General features: G+C 41.4%; 1 protein-coding gene across 1 annotated transcript in view; it reads right to left on the bottom strand.

Annotated features, from left to right (window-relative positions):
• Positions 1 to 24,811, bottom strand: part of RHOF (ras homolog family member F, filopodia associated) — a 74,622-nt gene that overhangs the window by 29,962 nt on the left and 19,849 nt on the right. The window contains exon 2 of the mRNA XM_089662052.1: positions 11,506 to 11,593. Within this exon, the coding sequence (XP_089518178.1) occupies positions 11,506 to 11,593 (88 nt within the window). The remainder of the gene's footprint in view (positions 1 to 11,505; positions 11,594 to 24,811) is intronic.

The following is a 24,811-nucleotide window of genomic DNA, read 5'->3' as shown; positions in this document are numbered from 1 at the left end:
GGGACGCGCTACACACAGCCTGCAGAGTTCTGGGACGCGCTACACACAGCCTGCAGAGTTCTGGGACGCGCTACACACAGCCTGCAGAGTTCTGGGACGCGCTACACACAGCCTGCAGAGTTCTGGGACGCGCTACACACAGCCTGCAGAGTTCTGGGACGTGCTACACACAGCCTGCAGAGTTCTGGGACGCGCTACACACAGCGTGTAGAGTTCTGGGACACGCTACACACAGCATGTAGAGTTCTGGGACATGCTACACACAGCATGTAGAGTTCAGCCTTCTTCCACAGCAATTTACCTCTGCATCCCCAATTCAGATCTCACTTTCACCCCTCTTCAGCTCTGACCTCTGCATGCAACCCCTCCTCCAGTGCTTCCATACGCCCCCTTAAAAACTCCAGCATCTTCCACATCCGCACTGCACCCCGGGCACCTGCATCTCACTTGCACTCAGTGGGAGCTGCTCAGGAGATCAGATCTGTGGGAGCCATTGGGTGACAAGCTGTCATTTGTAAACACAGAAGCCAGACTTCTGTGTTTACAAGTAATAGTGGTGAGCAGAGGGCTTGAGCCAGAGGAGGTGGAAATGAGTTCCACCATGTTCCAGCTGAAAAAAGCCCTGGAGGATGAATGCCCCTACAGCGACGGTTGTCAGAATATGCGGCCACTGTTCGGTCAACAATTTTCCACCTGTCCGATAGCACAACCTTTAAACAAATTTTGCCTGGTTCAACAGGAACTAGCCGAAATTCGAACAAAAAGGCAGCCTCTTTTTTTTTAGTGCTCTGTCAGCACTCAGCCTTTTCATCCAGCAGTAGGCTCCAATAACTCCTCACATATATAAAGACCAGTGGATAGCTGAGTAATAACAGGGTCTGGTTAGTAGGTAAGATGCGGTCCTAGGAATAGAGGCTATGTCCCACCAAAAGCACTACAAAGCCCAAGAGCTCCAGGACCCAGACTAAAGATTCTGAGAAAACCGTTCGTTTTTTTTCCACATAAGTCATACGCCCAGGAGCCCCTCATTATGTGTATGTTAGAAACATAGGTGACACAAAACACACCATCCACAATCCTGCAATTCAGTGCTTCACATCAACGCAATGTGCTTACATAAATAGTGCCAACACTGGTATATATTATTACTGTTATCAGTATACAGTACACAATGTATTTTTGCAACTGCATTATGGTTACAAAATACAAAAGTACTCTGCTTTATATGTATATCATACAAGCAACATATACAAATAGTGCAAAGCACAGTTCTAGAGGTGAAGTTTTGCCCAACAATTCCAATGATCATAAAATCTTTACTTTCTTTAAGTGATTTGCACCTAGTATGTGAATTATGAAATGTGGTACAGCATTGATCAGTATTAAAGATCAGAGAACATTAGATGTTGTTTAGAATACCACAATCATATGGAATGTTATAAACATGCAAGTGTGTTTCTTTATAGCTACTAGAGATTTGTTGAAATTGCAAACTGTATTTTGCAAACACTTATCACCCTGACCATACATTTCCTGTAACAGCAGCAGAAAGCTTATTGCTCTGCAATATAGGTCTGTATGTATATGTACAATGTGGAACAGACAAACCTGTAATCAGCTGCAAGGAGAAACTGGCTTTGTTAGATGTATTTTGTATGTTTGTTGTTTAGGTATAAAATCCTCAGCATAGTAGTGCCAGTAATTATTATTATTATACAGTATTTATAAAGCGCCAACAGTTGACTCAGCGCTGTACATTACAAAGGGGGACAGAACATGCAACAGTACAGTAACAATACAATGCGATACACGAGGGGTTTGAGGGCCCTGCTCTTTCGAGCTTACAATCTAGGAGGGAGGGGATGGTGGTACAGGAGGAGATAGCTGTGGGGGATGGAGTGGAAGGGAGAGTGGAGGAGATCGGCAAATTAGCAGGGGGTGGGGTAGGCTTCCCTGAAGAGGTGGGTTTTCAGGGTGCGCCTAAAGGAGAGGAGAGTAGGTGATAGTCTGATGGGTTGGGGCAGGGAGTTCCAGAGGATGGGTGACACCCTGGAGAAGTCCTGGAGGTGGGCATGGGAGGAGGAGACCAGGGAACTAGAGGGAAGGAGGTCTTGTGAGGAGCGGAGTGTGCGTGTTGGGTGGTACTTGGATATTAGGTCGGTGATGTAATTTGGGGCAGTATGGTGGACAGCTTTGTACGTCAGTGTTAGGATTTTGAATTTGATCTGTAATCAACAATAAAACTTTCTGTAGCAAACCCTATGGACCTCTTTCAACATAAATAGTTAAATTATTAAAAAGCGTCTTCTCCAACATCAACCATGTGCTAAAAACAAATAGAATCAATAAATATTACATTCATATATATAACATTGTAAAAAATGTGACACAAACTAAAGTGCCTGAGGTCATATATCTTTGGTGAGTGCGATGTGTTCTCTTTTTTGGGAAGCGGAGGAGCACTTATTTCCCAGGTGTCTCATCCTGCACAGTTTGGAAAAGGATATTGGGCACAAAGCACTTTGAATTTGTTTCATTATGGACATTAATTACGCTTAATTTTTGCACATAGTTTATGTTGGGATAGGGCACTTTATTTTACGTCATATTTGTTTACAATAATATGTATAATAATGTAATATGTATTGATTCTTTTTGTTTTCAGCACATAGTTTATGTGGGAGAAGGCAGTTTTATTTATGTGGGTTGAAAGAGCATGGTCCATAGGGTTTACCGCTTAATTCTGGCTTTCTATCAGGTTGTAGACATGCTGCTCTTTGAGGTTATCCAATTTACACATACACTCTTCACTGAAATTATAGAGTGTGGTCCTATTTACATGTTTACCTAAATAACTTTCTGTGCAGACAATTCGTGGCTTTGGAAATGTATACATGGATTAACTACTCACACCCTTTTATACTTTCAAACTTTTAAAATACTTTTTCACCCCTCCTTTGTACACAAATACACTACAAACTATAGATGTGCACAACAGAAACATTTGTTTAATTTTTGGATTCATTTTTAAGTTAATCATTTTGTTTAGTCGTATTTCTTATGTCAGAGGGATTCGTTTTCAGAGTTCGTTTCGACAAGTTATGGTGATGGAAAGGTGACTACTCAGTGAAAACATAAGGAAGCTTCCAATGCCAGCTTGTTTTTAAAAGTGCACACTTCGGAATTCACTGTAAACTCAGGAGTGAGGTATGTTGATCATGAAATTGGCATAGAACCAGTCATTAAAAGGGACAGGTTTATATCTATAGTTTTAGAACTATGGAATACCAGGTGGTAACGCTTGAAGCCCCATCAATGCAAAGCAACTTTGGAGCCCAGGAACCCAGAGCTGCTTGCAGTATACCACATTCTGGGTTAATAAAGATGGTGAGGAATGACCACAGCACATCCCATAATACAATGGGCATCTTCTTTATGCCCTATATTGCCTTGTGGGACATGCTGGGGCATCCCTCAGAATCAATGGTTTGGACATGGTAAAATCTGCATACTGTTCCTGGGACATCCCAACAGTCAATTTTTAAGCACGTTATACTGACTGTGGTGAAAGGTACTTTACTGATAGGATGTTTAGCAGGAGACTGTATATTCCTGAAGGGGTATAGGCTGAGAAACATCCCCTAAAATTACCAAATGACTTGGATTGAAGACACAACCAGTCAATACATCTCAACTGCTGCCTTAAGATCTTTTTGTCACAATTTGGCATCATCATAAATGACAACATAAACTGTGGTAGAATGGGTCACCCACAGCTAAAGAGAGACCTCAAGTCTCATAAATTGCCCATATAGGTGGCAAAATTTAGCAACAACCCTTGTATGACCAAAGCCCTGCAGAGGATCCGCTGGTAATTTTAACAACTACTCCCACAGTGTAGAATGACCACCATAACAGCAATTCTAGGCAAGATAATTAACAGTTCAGAGCCATATACAGACCTCTGCAGGATATATATTTCTTATTAAGTATCTTCTGTTCACATAGTTCAGGACAAATGATCAGTTATACAACTACTTTAAATAAAAAAAAGGAGTTTTAGCTAAGACTATACTATAAATTATCTTTAATTTAAACTAGTTTTGGTTTGATAGAGAACAGACATAAAAGCTCAATCCCTCTAGCTGTCATCTACAGGGTTAGGGGAGACACTATGTAGGATTTCACAGAGATTATGCATGGAATTTCAGACCATAATTCAAGATTAACCAAATAATGTGCACTCTATAGCCTTAAAAATATGCCTTGTGTTATGGATACAGAAAAGGGCTTTGTTAAAACCATCAATTCTACAAACCCCCATGTCAGACACAGATTACTGACCAGACAAGCCAAGTTTTAAATTAATGTCTAAAACCACTATGTGAATGGGCCAGAATTACAGGAACTGCAATGTGTTTTCATACATTCATATGGGGGAAAATGTGTTCAACTGTTTCGTATGTCACATCATTAGAGTTTGCTTTGTTTATATTCAATGAATAGAGAACTAAATTCCTGCATGGAATCTGCATGTTCTCCCCGTGCCTGCATGGGTTTCCTCCAGATACTCCGATTTCCTCCCACACTATAAAGATATGCTGGTAGGTTAATTGGCTCCTGTCAAAATTGGCCCTAGAAGGTGTATGAATGTGAGTTAAGAACCTTAGATGGTATGCTCCTTGAGGGCAGGGACTGATGTGAACATACAATATATATGTAAAGTGATGTGTAAATTGATATTGCTGTATATGTACATGTAATAAATAAAAAAAAAAAAAATACCACAGATAAACTACAACAAATACATTACATAAAAGTGAATAATGTAATTTTCTAGAAAAAAAATATCATGCATCTTTAGGGACCTATAACCTGACCTGAATACCTAGTTAGACAGGAGGATACGTAGATTAATGATGTTGCATCAAAGGAAGGCTATGGATGAAATATTTTTGGGAAACTTGATACATTAAAGGAGATGAAACAGAAAGGACACGGACAACAGATGGTACTTGAGGTGTGATCCGTGAAGGAGAATATCAGATGTTTCTGAAGGCCAAAGTACAAGTGCAAATCACAGATTTAACTTTTTTCTTTATCCAAGCCTGGTTTCACACTGATGCGGTGCGGAATTCACAGCGTTTTCTGTGCGAATTCCGCACCGCATCAGAATCGCACCTAGTTCACCCAAACCGCTGCGGGTGTGTATGTTAAGTTAACAACACCCCGAAATTGGTCCGCAAAATGCAATGTGATGTGCAGAATCGGATCGCATGTGTGTTAATTCTGATTCTAGTGCGGACCAAAAAAAGGACCCTGCACCATTTTGGTGTGGATGCGGTGAGATTGGAGCCATACAGAATGTATGGCTCCAATCACACCACACACAATTCACGTGCAAATTGCACAGGAATGCGGTGCGGTTCCTGTGTGAATCACATGCCATATACTGCACAAGTGTGAACCCAGTCTAAGACTCGCAAGATCCACAGAGTAGACATGTCAAATTAAATGCAAGCCACTTGGCTGACTTCCTAGCTTTAATGTTCAAAGTAAAACCACAATTCATTATCTGCATACTTGTGTTGGGTTAGTACCCCAAAATATTCAAACAAGGGTCTGTATGACAGCCAGGTGGCTGGTATTTGTAGAATGAGAAGTCTGCAATGGTAGCCTCAATATTTCGCATTATGGTTTTCTTTTAAGGATTTAAACTTGTTGACTGTAACTGCAAACTAAAAAAGACCAGCCTTTTACTTGGTAGACCTTGGTAGTTTTCACACAGCCAAGCTCCAGATCACAGAGTGGCTTTCTGCCAGATAAGCACTTTGCAATGAGCATCTAACAAGGGCCCTATTGTCAAAAGTGACAAGCAGCAAAACAGGTACAATTTTGTGGAACTGCAGGACTTCTGAAAGACATTGGGGTTTTGTTAAGCCTTTTCTTTTACCTAAACATTACTGTGATAATCAAAGAATGGAACATTGCAGCTCATTTTATACCCAGTTTTGCTGCCTTGGGTTAAAAAAAAAAACAAATTCTGCAATTCAACTTTTATGAAAGGATGCTGAACCATTTTAAAGGACCTCTCAAAGGTGTTGCAGAATACCAACTACCTACTTTGGCTGCAGCACTTCAAAATTCAGAGAAAATACATTTTCTTTGAAGTGAAATACACACAAGCCTGTCAGGAGTAGAGAAAAAGTAATTACCGGTACTTTGAAGTGAAAAACACACAAGCCAAGTTGTCCTAGATAAATTCTTGGCACACTTTAACAACAATGCTCAAGCTGAAATGCTAATTCTTGATGAATGTTGATGAAATAATGTTCATAGTAAACACCTAGGCTTTACTGTATTGCAACAAATATGGCATAAGCAATTCTGACTTCCCTCTATAGTAAATGACAATTGGTCCTGGAACAACTTTAGACTATACTATTAATCCAAATTGATCCTGTATACAGTGCCTTGAAAAAGTATTCATACCCCTTGAAATTTTCCACATTTAGTCATGTTACAATCAAAAACGTAAATGTATTTTATTGGGATTTTATATGATAGAACAACACAAAGTGGCACATAATTGTGAAGTGGAAGGAAAACGATAAATGGTTTTCAAAATTTTTTACAAATAAATATCTGAAAAGTGTGGTGTGCATTTGTATTCAGCCCCCCTGTGTCAATACTTTGTAGAACCACCTTTGGCTGTAATTACAGCTGCAAGTCTTTTTGGGGATGTCTCTACCAGCTTTGCACATCTAGAGAGTTACATTTTTGCCCATTACTCTTTAAAAAATAGCTCAAGCTCTGTCAGATTGGATGGAGAGCATCTGTGAAGAGCAATTTTCAAGCCTTGCCACAGATTCTTAATTGGATTTAGGTCTGGACTTTGACTGGGCCATTCTAACACATGAATATGCTTTGATCTGAAACCATTTCATTGTAGTTCTGGCTTTAGGTTTAGGGTCGTTGTTCTTTTGCAGACTAACAGGATTTCTTCTAAGATTGCCCTGTATTTGGCTCCATCCATCTTCCCATCAACTCTGACCACCTTCCCTATCCCTGCTGAAGAAAAGCATCCCTGATCACACCAAAACCCTCAAACGACACAGTCGTGCCCTGGAGCGACTATGGCGCAAAACAAAATCCCAACAATCCTTCACCCGCTACAAATCTGCCTTCCACACCTACACCTCCTCCCTCCATGCTGCCAAACAAGCCTACTTCCTGACCCTCATCAAGGCCCTCTCCTCCAATCCTCGCCGACTCTTCTCCACCTTCAACTCTCTGCTCTCGCCACCCCCACCTCCACCCAGCACCTCACTCACCGCCCTTGAGATTGCCAATCACTTCAAAAACAAGATTGACACAATTCGCAAGGACATTGCCGCAACTCACACGCCCTCTCAACCCATCCCCTCTCACACAGCTACCCCCTCATCCCCCCTCCCCCTCAACATAACCCGCAGGGACTTCGTCACTGCTCAAACTACCTCCAACCCCCTTCCCCCTCACTCAGCTACCCCCTCATCACCCCTCTCCCACGGCCCCACCACTGCTCTGACCTCCTCTTCCACCCCACCCTACATTCCTCATACTGAAGCTCCCCCAACACTCCGCTCCTTTGACCTTACTACCATCTCCAAGATCCTCTCTGATGCCCGCCTCACCACCACCCCCAACACTCCGCTCCTTTGACCTTACTACCATCTCCAAGATCCTCTCTGATGCCCGCCTCACCACCTGCCCCCTCGACCCTATCCCCTCACAACTCCTACGACCCCCCTCCCCCTCCATCCTACGCTCCCTCACCCACATCTTCAATCGCTCCCTCTCCTCCGGCACTTCCCCTCCCCTCTGAAACATGCACACATCACCCCCATACTTAAAAAGCCCTCCCTGGACCCCAATGACCCGAACAACCTCAGACCCATCTCCCTGCTCCCATTTACATCTAAACTCCTCGAGCGCCTAGTCTACACCCGCCTATGCTCTTACCTCAACGACAACAACCTCCTCGATCCTCTACAGTCCGGCTTCCGTCCCCTACACTCCACCGAAACTGCCTTACTCAAACTCTCCAACGACCTGCTAACTGCCAAAGCTAATGGCCACTATTCAGTGCTCCTACTCCTTGACCTCTCTGCGGCCTTCGACACAGTCGACCACCCCCTCCTCCTCAAAAAACTACATTCCCTCAGCCTCAGAGATTCTGCTCTCTCCTGGCTCTCATTTTACCTGTGACAACGCTCTTTCAGCGTTACCTATAATGCTACCACCTCCCTCTCACTCCCCCTCTCTGTTGGGGTCCCTCAAGGCTCTGTCCTCCGGCCCCTTCTCTTCTCCATCTACACCTCCTCCCTTGGCCAACGCATACAATCTCATGGCTTCAACTACCACCTCTATGCTCACGACACACAAATCTATCTCTCAACCCCCCACCTCACCCCCTCGGTCTCCGCCCGAATCACACACCTGCTGAGCGACATATCAGACTGGATGTCGCTCCACTTCCTTAAATTGAACCTCTCCAAAACAGAGTTTCTGGTCTTCCCCCCAGCCCAGACACCACCCCCCATTGATTTCTCTATCACATCGAACAACGCTACCATCAAACCCGCCCCGCAGGCCAGAGTATTTGGTGTCATTCTGGACTCCAACCTATCCTTCCAGCCCCAAGTCCAATCTTTAACAAACTCGTGCAGACTCCACCTCCGCAACATCGCCAAAATCCACACGTTCCTAACTCCAGAAACCACTAAACAGCTCATCCACTCCCTCATCATATCACGACTCGACTACTGCAGCTCCCTCCTCACTGGCCTGCCTCGCCGCTGGCTATCCCCGCTTCAGTCGATCCTGAATACGGCTGCCAGACTCATTCACCTTTCCAACCGCTCCATCTCCGCCACCCCCCTCTGCCAATCCCTCCACTGGCTTCCGATTGCGCAACGGATCAAATTCAAAATCCTAACGCTAACGTACAAAGCTGTCCACCATACTGCCCCGAACTACATCATTGACCTAATATCCAAGAACCGCCCAGCACGCACACTCCGCTCCTCACAAGACCTCCTTCTCTCTAGTTCCCTGGTCTCCTCCTCCCATGCCCGCCTCCAGGACTTCTCCAGGGTGTCACCCATCCTCTGGAACTCCCTGCCCCAACCCATCAGATTATCACCTACTCTCCTCTTCTTTAGGCGCACCCTGAAAACCCATCTCTTCAGGGAAGCCTACCCCACCCCCTGCTAACTTGCCGACCTCCTCCACTCTTCCTACCACTCCATCCCCCACAGCTATCTCCTCCTGTGCCACCACCCCCTCCCTCCTAGAGTGTAAGCTCGAAAGAGCAGGGCCCTCAATCCCCTCATGTTTTGCATTGTATTGGTATTGTTCTGTCACATGTTCTGTCCCCCTTTGTAATGTACAGCGCTGAGCAAACTATTGGCGCTTTATAAATACTGTATAATAATAACAATAATAATCCCCACAACATGATGCTGACACCGCCATGTTTCACGGTGGGGATGGTGTGTTAATTTTCCACCACCCATGGCGTTTTGCTTTTAGGCCAAAAAGTTAAAATTTTGGTCTCATATATGATATAGCTAGGATAACCTCTTACTGCTGCCTTGTTCACTCTGTGCTTATAAAGCTGTCAACACAGAACTAGGCCAGTGTACACATTGCTTGTTTACAGTCATACTGACTGTGTCTGCACTGTTACGGAGAATAAGCAATGTATCTGGTCCACATACCTTCCCAGTCAAAGCCTTTATTCAGAAGATACATGAGCAGTCATAAAAATCATTTATTACTCCTAAGGTTAAACAGGTCACAAACTGCTTAAAGAGATCAGCCCTGCATAGGATAAGCAAAGACCTTTTCTTCTTCTTAATCTACGTGATTCGAGACAGCCAATTGTAAAAAGTCACATCAGGAGGGAACCCTACTATCTTTGTTGTCCTCACTCCTGCTATGGAGACATGTTTTACTGCGTAGCTCAATGTAGGGGTTTTATGGCTCCTGGCACTTAAAACAGACAACTCAAAAGTGAAGATTTTCTACCTTATAGGGAATATTTAGAAATGCTAATCTGACCTAAAAATTTACCTTTTGTCTTTAACTCCTGCAGAAAATGGCAGTGCATTTCCCTGTATGTGAGGGCGCCTCATAGCTGTATATGCTTCGAATAGCTAGTTTTACAAGATTTGGTGTGAGATTTGGCGATGTACCTACTATTTTGACCGCTGTTCTCCTTCCTAGAGAAAAAGCTGCAGTAAACAAACTCCCCGTTTCTGCTTCATCCAATCAGCACATTATGCACCTCTTCTGTTGCTTCTTCAATTCTCTCCCATCAGTAATCAGATCACCAGTCATTCAGACAGTCAGCAATGGGGCAATTCTGACATGGGAAAGAAAAGCCCTGCCTCTACCAAGGTGGCCACCTCAGATTGAAACATTGCAGAAAAAGGAATGGTAAGTCAGTACTGGAGAGAAGACCAGCTGCAGGAAGCCTTCAGACAACACGGACGACTAGTTATCTGTCCTATTCTGGTATAAGGGAGCATATGTCACATTCCCTTTCCTCCTCTGCAACAATACTGTGGCTTAGTGATTGGTCCACTGCTGTCACATGGGGCAGGGAGAGAGAGAGAGTTCTGTGTAAGCTCTGATAGAAGGATAGTATGTGCTACTGTTGCTTTGCCCTGCATAGTCAAAGCTGTATTCATTTAAGGCCTCATTCACACGGGAGCGGAGGCCCATATACACTTTGAATGGGACGTTTTTTTTGTTTTTTTTTATGCAGCTGGAGCCGACAGGTGCTGTATGCAAACAGCCCATGTAAGTCTACAGGTATGCAGTGGTTGCTCATCCCGATTTGACAGGCATGCAGGTGAACAGATCTGAACGCACATTATATTCGGGGGCTCCCAACCACACCCACACACCTGTCAAATTAGTATGAGCAGCCACTGCATACCTATATACTTACATTGGCTGCTAGCATACAACATCCTTGCAGTTCCATCTGCATATAAAATTTAAAAAGAAAAAAAAAAAAAAAAAAAAAAAAAAAAAAAAGGTCCCATTCATAGTGTATGGTCCTCAGCTCCCATGTGAACGAGGTCTTAAATGAAAACTGCTTCCCCACAGACTTACATAGCAGCACCTGGTGGCTCCGGCCGCATAAACAAATGGTCCATACACGGTGTATGGGTCTCAATGCCCAGTGCCCATCTGAAAGAGGCCTAAGAAAGCTGGTTTGTACAGCACATTCATTCCTTGTTCAGTGCAGACACAATCTGGCTGAATGTAAACGAATGCCTGATGGTCTGGGCCTGTGAAGACCACACTGAAAGCAGAAGGAAGAAAAGGCAGAGACAACAGGAAATGTATGCAATGTTGTTAGTAACCCTGGGTGTATTAAAAGACCTATTGTGATTAGGATTTACAGTAATATTTTATATAAAAATTATATAATTATACTGAACATACCTGCTGTATCATACAAATGAAGACAAATTTCCTTGTTTCCAATAGTGATGCTGGTTGAATATTTCTCAAAAACAGATGGGGCATATTGCTGTTAAGAGAAAGCAAAATATTTATATACAATTACATACACATTTTTAGAACTACCAACACATTATTTTTGTTTATTAAGTTAGTCCTTTTTGACACCAGTAAGGCCCCTTTCACATGGGTGGACCAATCAGGTCCACCTGATGGCTTTTCAGGCAGACCCGATCGGACCATCCATTGCCCTCTATGGAGCGGCGGATGAACAAAAAAAAAAAAAAAAGACACCTGCCTGCATCCGATCTGCTAAAAAACAGACAAATGGAGATCCCTTCACCATCAGTCTAGCGGATTGGATCAGATAACAGTCCAATGTAAACTGACAGGCAGTCCGTTTACATCCAACCCCCCCATATAGGAAAGCAGGCTGTGTCTGTCTGCTCTGCATGAGCGGAGTGGACACAGACCTCTTATCCACCTGCTCAGCAGGGATCAGTGGACAGATCCGCTGGCGGAGCCCGCCCATGTGAAAGGGGCCTTATATACATTTTATTGAATTTCTCCTAAATTAGTACAACTACTCAGGCCATGTAGGTCTTCTCTTGGACAATTATGAACACTGCTGACTCTATGAGGGCTGATGCTTCCCATATAGGAAAATTAAATATTTAATGGATTGGTCAACACAAAACCCTAACATACAAGGTGACGGACACTTACCTTGACGATAACCCAGCCACATACCTTTTCCATCTGATGCACCTCGCCAGAAAAAGATTAAAAAAACAAAACAAAAAACACCTTACCAATCCATTTAATCTACAGTTGTGGCCAAAATTATTCAACCCCCACTGAAATTGAGTGTTTTGGCCAGTTTGACATTGCTTTTGATCATTCAGTCATCTTGCTTACATTTACATTAAAGAGGCACTTGTAGGTCAGACAAATATAACATAACAGTTATAATGAAATAACCACAAATGTCTTTTCTGTGCTCACAGCATTATCAGTTTTATTCAACCCCCAAGTGACATTCAATCTTAGTACTTAGTACAGCATCCTTTTACAGTTATAACAGCTTTTAAACGTGAAGCATAGCTTGACACAAGTGTCTTGCAGCGATCTACGGGTATCTTCGCCCATTCTTCATGGGCAAAGGCCTCCAGTTCAGTCACATTCTTAGGCTTGCGCACTGCAACTGCTTTCTTTAAGTCCCACCAGAGGTTCTCAATCGGATTTAAGTCTGGTGACTGCGATGGCCACTCCAAAATGTTCCAGCCTTTCCTCTGCAACCATGCTCTAGTGGACTTGGAGGTATGCTTGGGATCATTGTCCTGTTGAAAGGTCCAACGTCTCCCAAGCCTCAGGTGTGTGACGGACTGCATCACGTTTCCATCCAATATCTCCTGGTACTGAAGAGAATTCATGGTACCTTGCACACGCTGAAGCTTCCCTGTACCTGCAGAAGCAAAACAGCCCCAAAGCATGATTGACCCTCCACCATGCTTCACAGTAGGCAAGGTGTTCTTTTCATCATAGGCCTTGTTCTTCCTCCTCCAAACATAGCGTTGATCCATGGGCCCAAACAGTTCTAATTTTGTTTCATCAGTCCACAGAACACTATCCCACAACTTTTGTGGTTTGTCCACATGGCTTTTGGCATACTGCAGTCGACTCTTCTTATTCTTTGGAGACAGCAAGGGGGTACGCCTGGGAGTTCTGGCACGGAGGCCTTCATTACGCAGTGTGCGTCTTATTGTCTGGGCTGAAACTTCTGTACCCACATCTGACAAATCTTTTCTCAGTTCCTCAGCAGTCACACGGGGACTTCTCTCCACTCTACGCTTCAGGTAGCGCACAGCAGTCGAAGTCAGCATCTTCTTTCTGCCACGACCAGGTAGCGTTTCAACAGTGCCCTTTGCCTTGAATTTGCGAATGATGCTTCCTAAGGTGTCTCTTGGTATGTTTAACATCTTTGCAATCTTCTTATAGCCATTGCCCTTCCTGTGAAGAGAAATCACCTCTTCTCTTGTCTTCCTGGACCATTCTCTTGCCTTCACCATGTTTGTAACCACACCAGTAAATGTCTAGAAGGAGCTGAGTATCACAGTCATTTTAAAGCTGCCTAATTGGTGCTTATTATGCTTGATTGCTGCTCGGTGACATCCACAGGTGTTTTCAATACCTGATGGAAAGCACCTGTATGAACCTCTGTTCTTCAGAGTGGTAGTCTTTAAGGGGTTGAATAATTGTGGCAATGAAGAAACCACATAAGAACCATTTACTACTGTATTACATAAACAATTGATGTCATTTTAGTTGCATTTGGGTAGTTACAACGTCCTTGTAGGATTTGATTCTGAATACAATTCCAAATGTACACTATAGTCCCTAAACCCCTTTACAGCATTGGGGGTTGAATAATTTTGGCCACAACTGTATGCCACTAAGGCCTGCATCCTCATACAATGGAAACAAGAAGCGATTTCTACACGACTCCAGCTAGCCTAAATGAAAGGATAGAACCGATCCTAAAGGATAGCCTAAAGGATAGAACAGCAACTTTGAACCATGGAGATCACAAATTCAGACATACATGGTTTTGCAGAATATACTTTGTACATTCCAGGCAATACAAAAAAAAAAAAAATTCTCTTGGGAGCCTAAACCATTGGAGAACCCCTCACTGTTCATGGACCATTAGCTCTCTAGCACTTGTCAGCCTATTTTCTCCCCACTCCGTTCTTGCCCTTCCTTCCCTCTCCCCCAGTTCATCCTTTCATCCTGTTTTACTTACATAGTTAGTCTGGCTGAAAAAAGACAAAAGTCCATCCAGTTCAACCATTAAAAAAAAAAAGAAGTTATAATCCTACACCCACAGTTGATCCAGAAGAATGCAAATAAAAAAACCCAGCAAAGCATGATCTAATTTGCTCCTTCAGGGGAAAAAAATTCCTCCCTGATCCCCCCCCCCCCAGAGGCAAATCAGATATTCCCTGGATCAACTTTACCTATAAATGTTAGTATCCAGTTATATTCTGTGTATCCAAGAAAAAATCCTTTTTTAAAGCAATCCACTGAGCTGGCCAGAAGCAACTATTGAGGGAGTCTATTCCACATTTTCACAGCTCTTACTGTGAAGAAACCTTTCCGTATTTGGAGATTAAATTTCCTTTTCTCCAGACGTAAAGAGTGCCCCCTTGTCCTCTGTAATGACCTCAGGGTGAATAGATCTACCCCGAGTTCACTGATGTATTTATACATGTTGATCATATCCCCCCTTAATCTCCTCTTCTCAAGAGAGAATAAATTCAGTTCCTCTAATCTTTCCTCATAGCTGAGCTCCTCCATGCCTCTGACTCTTTCTATCCTGCTTGAACTCTAATTTTAGATTTTTTTTTCCAGTTTTTTTCTTATGTTCTAAAATACCCCTCTTATTGTTGGGTCCTTGTTTCATATGCCCCTGATTTTTAAGACATTATTATGAATAAAACTAAAACTAGACTTGTCCCCAGTGCAAACAAGGCCTTGATTCATTTTCTTAGGTTTAACATTGCTTTATTGAACAAGGTCATCTGTTACCACTGACACATACTCTATATTTATCCAGGGAATTATTTATCTGGGCTTATGCCAGAAACATGTTGAAAGTGAAAATTGTGATGCAATGTTCTTGTCTTAAAGAATTTACAAAAAAGAAATCCCAGGCCATAATGACATAATTATGAAAGGGGTATCTTCGTTCTACAGAACTGAAGTATCACTTTTTTGGGGGTCTGGAGCTGGTCCGATTAGACACACAGCATGACCTACAGAATAAGCAATGATCTTTTGCCAGTTATTCTCAGTGAGATAATTCTCAGTGGAAAAGCCAGAGTGTGCAGCATGTAAACAATTCCTTGTAAACTAGCATTTGTCCACATTTTACTTACTAATCTAATCTTTTGGGTATTGAGGTCAAGTTATAAAATTGAGTTACTAGAAAATACAATTACTTTATCAGACAGCTTACTGCTTGGGATTCCTGTAAATTTCAGTATAAAAAAAAAAAAAAAACTAAAAGATGTACCCCCTTCATGACCAGGCCTTTTTGCTATAAGGCGCTAGCTAATTTAATGCTTTCGTGCAACACTGTACATCAATGAACTTTATATCATTTTTTTCCCCAATCATCACTGGGTTTTTCTATTTTTTGCTCTATAAACAAAAAAAAAAAAAAAAGACCAAAATTAAAAAAACAAATAAAAAACAAAAACAAAAAACAATGTTTTTACTTTCTGCTATAAATCATATCCAATAAAAAAAAAAAAAAAAAACTGAAAAAGAAATTAAAATTTCTTCATAAATTTAGGCCAAAAATGTATTTTGCGATTTTGTTTCATATTTTAGGTAAAAAAAAAAAAAAAAACCCAATAAATGTATGATGATTGGTTTGCACAAAAGTTATAGCGTCTAGAAACTATGGTGTATATACACTGAAACTTTATTTAATTTTTTTTTATACTAGTAATAGCAGCAATCAGCGACTTATAGTGGGACAGCTATATTGTGGTGGACAGTCTGATACTGACACTTTGCATGAACCAGTGACACTAATACAGCAAACAGTGCCTGACATGAGGTGTCAATTTTGCCGCAACACTAACACTTCAGTGTGAACAGCACTGTGTGCTGCCATGTGTATAATTTTCGTAGGCTTTTGAAGAGCGTTAAAAACACCCCTCAAATGCCTGCAAAACACCTGCCTACAAAGCTAGTGTGAACTTTGCCTAAGGGCTCTTGCACACGGGCCAGCGAAGCCTAATCAGTGTAACTACTCTTGTATCCCCTTCACCCAGGCAGCCCAGATGCTGTGTACACCCTGTCATTGAGTACCGCTTGACTCATGTACACAGTTGTGCAATCGTACTAGCAAACAAGTACAGTGTACAAGCCATTCATGCCAATCACAGGCTGTGTGCTGCTCCTGGGCTGCCCAGGTAAAGGAAATTCACCAAGAATGAATGCTGAACCAGCTCAGCTAACTTTTTGCTAGAGTCCTTAGGTCTCATGCACACTGGGCATTTTTACAGGTGCGGTCTTGGGCATCAGGATTTTTTTTTTTATACTGCCTGTAAAAATGAAAGCTTAACTCAAAAAAAAAAATTAAAAAAAAATTAAAAATTGCTAAAAAATGAAATAAAACTCTTGTTTTTAATGCGCCATTCTACAACCAACACTACGAGCATTTTTATAATGTCCATTGTGCATGAGGCCTAACAGCTGAAAAACTCAAACACAGCAGTTCTGGGGGGTTTTTCCAGCCTGAGAAGACCCTGCCAAAAAATACTGATAAATGCCTATGTGTGTATGGACACATTGGATAACATGCTGGGGAGTTTACTGGCTGTAGAAAAAAAACAAAAAACCTCCAAAAGCCAAAAACAGCAGCTGTAAAAACATCCAGTGTGCAGGAGGATTACTAGTGAGATCAGTTTAAGAATGACTGAAGTTTTATTTATTGCAGTAGAAGTGCTGTTTGTGCTGGACATTTATTGCAGAAAAGGGACGCCAAATGTGCACTCCAAACTATATCACAACAGATTCCAAGGAGGTGGTGAGGAGACCTTTTAGCTTGTTCTTTAAGAAAAACCAAGGTGTGGCACTGCAAAACAGAAGCTGCATATGGGCAACTTTTGCTGCCGCATATATAATTATATAATATACAGTTAGGTACATATAAATTTGGACACAAGCACAATTTTAGTTTTATCAGGTATTTACCAAAATATATTCAAGCTATAGTTATATCATAGATATGGGCTGAAAGTGCACACTCTCAGGTTTAATTTGAGGGTATGTATATCCACATGGGAGGAAGGGTTTAGGAATTACAGCTCTTAAGAGTAGCCATCCCCCCTTTTTCAAGGGACCAAAGTAATTGGACAATTGAATCAAAAGTTGTTTCATGGCCAGGTATGGGCTACTCCTTCGTTATTTCTTCATCAATTAAGCAGGTAAAAGGTCTGGAGTTGATGTGTGGTATTTGCATTTGGAATCTATTGCTGTGAACCTACATCATGTGTTCAAAGGAGCTGTCCATGCAAGGGAAACAGGCCATTGTAAGGCTTCAAAAATTAAACAAATCCATCAGAGAGATAGCAGCAACATTAGGAGTGGCCAAATCAACAGTTTGGTACATTCTGAGGAAAGACGAACGCACTGGTGAGCTCAGCTACATGGACATCCATGATCGCAGGATCCTCTCTATGGTAAAGAAAAACTCATTCACAACATCCAGACAAGTGAAGGATACTCTCCAAGAGGTGGGCGTATCATTGAAAGTCTACAATCAAGAGAAGACTTCACGAGAGCAAATACAGAGGGTTCACCACAAGGTGCAAACCATTCATAAGGCTGAAAAACAGAAAATCCAGATTAGACTTTGCCAAAAAAACATCTAAAAAAGCCAGACCAGTTCTGGAAAAGCATTCTTTGGATGGATGAAACTAAAATGAATCTGTACCAGAATGACGGGAATAAAAAAGTGTGGAGAAGACTTGAAACGGCTCACGATCCAAAGCACACAACGTCATCTGGAAAACATGGTGGAGGCAGTGTGATGGCATGGGCATGCATGACTTCCAGTGGCACTGGGTCATTGGTGTTTATTGATGATGTGACAGAAGACAGAAGCAGCCAGATGAATTCTGCATTGTTTACAGATATATTGTCATCACAGATTCAGCCAAATGCAGCAAAGTTGATTGGACGGCGCTTCGCAGTACAGATAGACAATGATCCAAAACGTACTGCAAAATCAACCCAGGAGCTTTTGAAGGAAAATAAGTGGAATATTCTGCAATGGCCGAGTCAATCACCTGATCTCAACCCAATTGAGCATGTATTTCACTTGCTGAAGGAAAAACTAAAGGCAGAAAGACCCACAAACAAAGAACAACTGAAGACAGCTGCAGTTAGAGCCTGGCAAAGCATCAGAAAGGAGGAAACCCAGTCTTTGGTAATGTCCATGGGTTCCAGACTTCAGGCAGTCATTGCCAGTAAAGGATTCTCAACAAAATATTAAAAATGAACATTTTATTTATGATTTTATTTAACTGTACTATTACTTTTAGTCCTTCGAAAAAACGGGGGATGGCTACTCTTAAGAGCTGTAATTCCGAAACCTTTCCTCCAATTTGGATCTATATACCCTCAAATTAAACCTGAGAGTGTGAACTTTCAGTCCATATCCATTATATAACTATACCTTGAATATGTTTTGGTAAATACCTAAAAAAAACTAAAATTGTGCCCGTGTCCAAATATACATGGATCCAACTGTACATTGAAACAATTTAAGAGATTAAAAGAAACAAAAAGAAACACACTCTTTGAAGACAACAGGGGATACAAACACAATTCAGCTGCCTGAAAAGATTTTTTTTTCCCCAGAGAGGCCATGAACATGCATGTTCAGTTTGCTAATGTGTGCATATACAGTTGTGTTCAAAATAATAACAGTGTGTTGAAAAAAGTGAATAAAGCTCAAACTCCTTCTAATAGCTTTTATTTCCATACACACAAATGCATTGGGAACACTACACATTCTATTCCAAATCAAAACATGAAGAAAAATATATCAAATTTGTGTTGTTCCTCTAAAAAAATTGAAGAAAAATGAATATTAGACTGTTCAAAAAAATAGCAGTGTTTGTATTCTTCTTTACAAACTCAAACATTCACTATACAAGCTGAAAAATGTTTGAAGATTTTGCTTTCCTTTGAATCACTTAATGAATATTTAGTTGATAAGCACTGTTTCTGAGAACTGCTATACATCTGTGTTGCATGGAGTCAACCAACTTCTGGCACCTGTGAACAGGTATTCCAGCCCAGGATGATTGAACTACATTCCACAGTTCTTCTCTATTTCTTGGTTTTGCCTCAGAAACTACATTTTTGATGTCACCCCACAAGTTTTCTATTGGATTAAGATCCGTGGATTGGGCTGGCCACTCCATAATGTAAATCTTGTTGGTCCTGAACCAAGATGTTGCACGTTTACTGGTGTGTTTGGGGTCGTTGTCTTGTTGGAACACCCATTTCAAGGGCATTTCCTCTTCAGCATAAGGCAGCATGACCTCTTCAAGTATTCTGATGTATTCAAACTGATCCATGATTCCTGGTATGCGATAAATAGGCCCAACACCATAGTATGAGAAACATCCCCATATCATGATGCTTGCACCACCATGCTTCACTGTCTTCACAGTGTACTGTGGCTTGAATTCAGTGTTTGGGGGTCGTCTGACAAACTGTCTCCGGCCACTAGACCCAAAAAGAACAATCTTACTTTCATCAGTCCACAAAATGTTGCACCATTTCTCTTTAGGCCAGTCAATGTGCTCTTTGGCAAATTGTAACCTCTTCAGCACGTCTTTTTTTCAACAGTGGGACTTTGCGGGGGCTTCTTGCAGATAGCTTGGCTTCACATAGGCGTCTTCTAATTGTAACAGTACTCACAGGTAACTTTACACCTTCTTTGATCTTCCTGGAGCTGATTGTTGGCTAAATCCTTGTCATTTTGGCTATTCTTCTATCCATAGGAATGGTAGTTTTTCGCTTTCTTCCACGTCTTTCAGGTTTGGTTGCCATTTTAAAGCATTTGCGATCATTTTAGCTGAGCAGCCTATCATTTTCTGCACTTCTTTATATGTTTTCCCCTCTCCAATCAACCTTTTAATCAAGATACGCTGTTCTTCTGAACAATGTCTGGAACGACCCATTTTCCTCAATTTCAGAGAGAAATGCACTGTAACCAGCATGTACAGCATTTGCTGCCTTCCTTCCTTAAATAAGGGCAATAATTGCCACCTGTTTTTCAAAGAATGAATGACCTCACTAATAGAACTCCACACTGCTATTATTTTGAACATGCCCCTTTCATTTAGTGATTCAATTACACAGAATCAGCAGCATGCATATCATGACTGTTGGGTCTGTTGGATTTCTATTACTCTACTACACCTGCTAGTAAATTATTTGCCATGTAGAAATATCATTTCTACCAAAAACAGTGATTGATCCGGTTAGTGATGTCTGCCTGCTATTATTTTGAACACAACTGTATATATTCCAGGAAGAGATCAGTCAGCTCTAGAGGTCTGGTAGAGTCTGTAGATAACCAGTGACCTGAAAATTCACCAGCCAGGGCAAGAGATCCTTCACGTTTACTTTAAAAAACAAAACAAACAAACAAAAAGAATATACAAGCTGTTGACTTTATTTCTGCCTAGTTAAAGCTGGAACAGAGTATGCAGAACTGTATGATCACCTGCATCACTTCTGTTCCTCTTCCTCATAGGTGTAATATTTGGCAGGACGATTTTTTTTTGTTAACATTGTTTCAGAGGTTTTCATAGTGCATATAAAAGGTATAATAAACAGTTTAAGCAGACATTTTTTTTTATGCATCTTAGGGTTCCTGAGACAATTTACACTACAAAGAATTACGCTGCATCATATACCGTATGTATTATGTTACAAAACACATAGAACCATACTTGCTTTCACTGGAGGAGCTTGCAGACTAAATTTCTTCACAACAGTACAAGACCTCGGATGGGACTGGCAATAAAGCACATCATCCATTTTCATGAAAAGTGCTTCAAGGCACATCTCATTTTCTTAAATCTAAAAACTCCAAGTTAAAGAACTAAAAACTCTTAAAATCAACATTAAACTACTTGTAATCCTTATGGTGCTAGCATTAGTAAATAGATAGGAAGGTACACTATATTTACTTGATTTAAATTTTTTTTTTTTTTTTTTTTTTTTTAACATTTCTTCAGTTGCTTCCTGGTTTTTGGCCTAGGTCAAATTACATCATACATCTCAGGATTTTTCATGGACAGTTCTTTTTTCCCCTTTTATTTGCAGGAGATGAATGAGGAAGATGGGCTTTAACAGCTAAGAACACCCTCCTGCCTGCATAACTAAGCTAAAGGTAGATAAATTCTAGTAAATAAATGCTACTTGAATCATCTGCCCTTACTCTAGATGGATGTGGCTAAAAATGCTAGGATAGTATTTTTCTCAACAAAGCAAAGCATGGAGACATTTATGAATGGGTTAAGTTGCTTTTGGTGCTCAGATAGTTTAGTTCCAATTTAACAAACGCTAATTTAATGTAGTTCCATCATTTTTAATAATGTATTTGCAACTACTGTTTTAACTTCCTGTAATCCTCTGCAAAGCAGTACTCGCAGATTGGGTGGGACAGAATGAGGAGCCAATCATCTTTATTACATCCTCTATCCTGGGACAGTAGGTGGTCAACTACCCTTCAAGTCTTTGCTTGGGTGGCTTATCCAATGTGGGCAGAGCTTGGGACTGCCATTTACAATTTGTAGATTTGTTCTGAGAATCCTATTATGAGTCATATCTCAAACTGCAAAATAGGCCACAGCTTACAGCTGTAAAAAGTACAGGAAGAAATGATAAAAGTAAACATGAATTCTGTAAAACTGCAGAAGAGCTATCATTACAGCCTTTTACAATGGTCTGCACCCCAATGGACAAAGTACATGTAGTACTTTGTCCCATGGAGCTAAGGGCTTCCTAAATGTAACTATGAAGTCTGACATACTCCTCTAGGTGCTGCAAATCTAACAACGGTAATCCTGCCAGTAACACACTTCCTCTCCTAGAAGTAGGTCAAACCCACAGTTTTTGCAAATTTAAGTCGTATGCAATACTAGTATAAGGACAAAATGGTTGTGGCACAAACCGTTTCAAAAGTAAACCTAATGCAAAAGTTTTTTTTTTAGATTGAGTTGGTTAGATTTTTTTGTTCAGCCAGAAGGGTTCACAAAAGGTGGATGAAGGAATTCTCCCTTCCCCATTGGGATATTGTATTCTGACATAAAATACACTGATCAGTGGCTGAAGATGCTGATCGAGGAAAAATTTCCAACATGTCCCATTTCAGTCTTTGCAGATGACACCAAGCTGTGCAGTGGAATAAACTCCTTACAGGATGTCTTCAATTTACAAGCCGACCTCAATGCACTGTTTAATTGGGCAACTATGTGGCAAATTAGGTTTAATGTTGATAAATGTAAGGTGATGCACTTGGGGGCTAAGAATATGCATGCATTATACATATTGGGGGGTACAACTGGGGGAATCAATGGTGGAGAAGGATCTGGGGGTTCTGGTAGATCACAAGCTTAATAATGGCATACAATGCCAAGCTGCGGTTTCTAAAGCGAGCAAAATCCTCTCTTGTATTAAAAGAGGTATAGACTCCAGAGAGAGAGATATCATATTACCCCGGTACAAATCATTAGTAAGACCTCATCTGGAATATGCAGTCCAGTTTTGGGCACCACAAAAAGAACATTGGGGAACTGGAGAAAGTACAGAGAAGGACAACCAAACTGATAAGAGGCATGGAGGAGCTCAGCTATGAGGAAAGATTAGAGGAACTGAATTTATTCTCTCTTGAGAAGAGGAGATTAAGGGGGGATATGATCAACATGTATAAATACATCAGTGGTTCATACAGTGAACTCGGTGTAGAGTTATTTACCCTGAGGTCATCACAGAGGAAAAGAAATGCAATCTCCAAACATGGAAAGGTTTCTTCACAGTGAGAGCTGTGAAAATGTGGAATAGACTCCCTCAAGAGTTGGTTCTGGTCAGCTCAGTGGATTGCTTCAAAAATGACCTGGATTCTTTCTTAGATACACAGAATATAACTGGATACTAACATTTATAGGTAAAGTTGATCCAGGGAATATCCGATTGCATCTCGGGGAATCAGGAAGGAATATTTTTCCCAGCAGGAGCAAATTGGATCATGCTTTGCTGGGTTTTTTTTTTCCTTCCTCTGGATCAACTGTAGGTATGGGATAACTATTTTTTTCTATGGTTGAACTAGATGGACTTTTGTCTTTTTTTCAGCCAGACTATGTCCCTTAAGGATAGCGACACACTAATCAGCCCTGCTTGGTCAATGTATATTTTGATCGGTGTATGACCAGCTTAAGGGTTTTTACCCCAGCAGGTGTTTTCATGTTGTCCGTTATGCACTGGGGAGATGTTCCTTTTAGTTTCTCTGTCAGGCACAAGAGGAAGAGACATACATTAATCTCTCCAAAAAGAGGGAAAATACAGTGACATCTATCCAAGGGGGTAACAAATGTGTCCATCTAAGGATTTCCATGCTATTCCTGTACACGTGACAATGGTAAAATGACAGCAGTTACCACCACAAATAGAGAGGATGAATCTCCCACTTCCATACTTCCCTACTCTTGATACCTTAGATCAGTGTTTCTCAACCTTTTTTCAGTCAAGGAACCCTTTAAAACTATGGACAGTCCCGAGGCACCCTTTAAAATTATGGACAGTCTTGAGGCATCCCATTCTTAAAATGGGGTGCCTCAAGGCTGTCCATAATTTTAAAGGGCACCCCATTCTAAAATGTGAAAAAACTATTCTAATCATTTTATATAATGCAGCACCATCCACACACATAGGACACCCAACATTAGAGTCGATTTATTCTTCCAAAGCAAATACACTTTTGCACACTGGTACTGACTAGTATGCCAATGTTTCTCTTCTCCCTCAGTTTTTCTCCATCACTGAGCTAATGTGATCCCAAGACTGATGGAGAGGGAAAGGGAGGGTCAAACTAGGATGCTGTGCAGGCAACCGACTTCCTCCTTATCAACTGATGTCATTGGTTGTCAGGACGTTGGCAGCTAGAAGGTCGTAATGGCGCACAATGACAACCTGTGGCTTTGCGTAACTAAAAGGCAGGCTTGTTCCACCCATTGGCTTGTATACAGGTTTTGGGCACTTTTTAGAAAATTTGCCAAGGCACCCCTAAAGAAACCTCAAGGCACCCCGGTTGAAAAAGGCTGCCTTAGATACACATTAGACAAGACATTCAAGAATGGTACGAGTGCATTTAACTTCCTATGTGACATTTCAAGTTGCTTCACAAATATTGCCACAAGTGTGGGAAGATGAAGTTACGAACAGTATCTCTGTACACGCCTGTGCTGGTAAAGTATGCAAACCTCTCAGCTGTGTGGTTGTGGCATGACAGCTTACAATCACAGGAAACATGTCTGGTTTTGTGATGCTTGAAATGATCACTTTAGGGCAGACAGCAACTAAACAAACACTACGACAGAGCAAAGTCTTGAAAAAAATCCACATTAATGTTTCAAACTTTTTGTAGATGACATCCTGATTTATTTATGAGTGCTAGGGGAGCAAAAAA

Source organism: Staurois parvus, unplaced genomic scaffold (assembly GCF_062004578.1).
Source record: "Staurois parvus isolate SC_StPar_1 unplaced genomic scaffold, SC_StPar_1.0 ptg001418l, whole genome shotgun sequence".
NCBI classification, from domain to species: Eukaryota; Metazoa; Chordata; class Amphibia; order Anura; family Ranidae; genus Staurois; species Staurois parvus.
The sequence above is the reverse complement of the archived record's forward strand: the minus strand, read 5'-3'. Positions and strand labels throughout refer to the sequence as shown.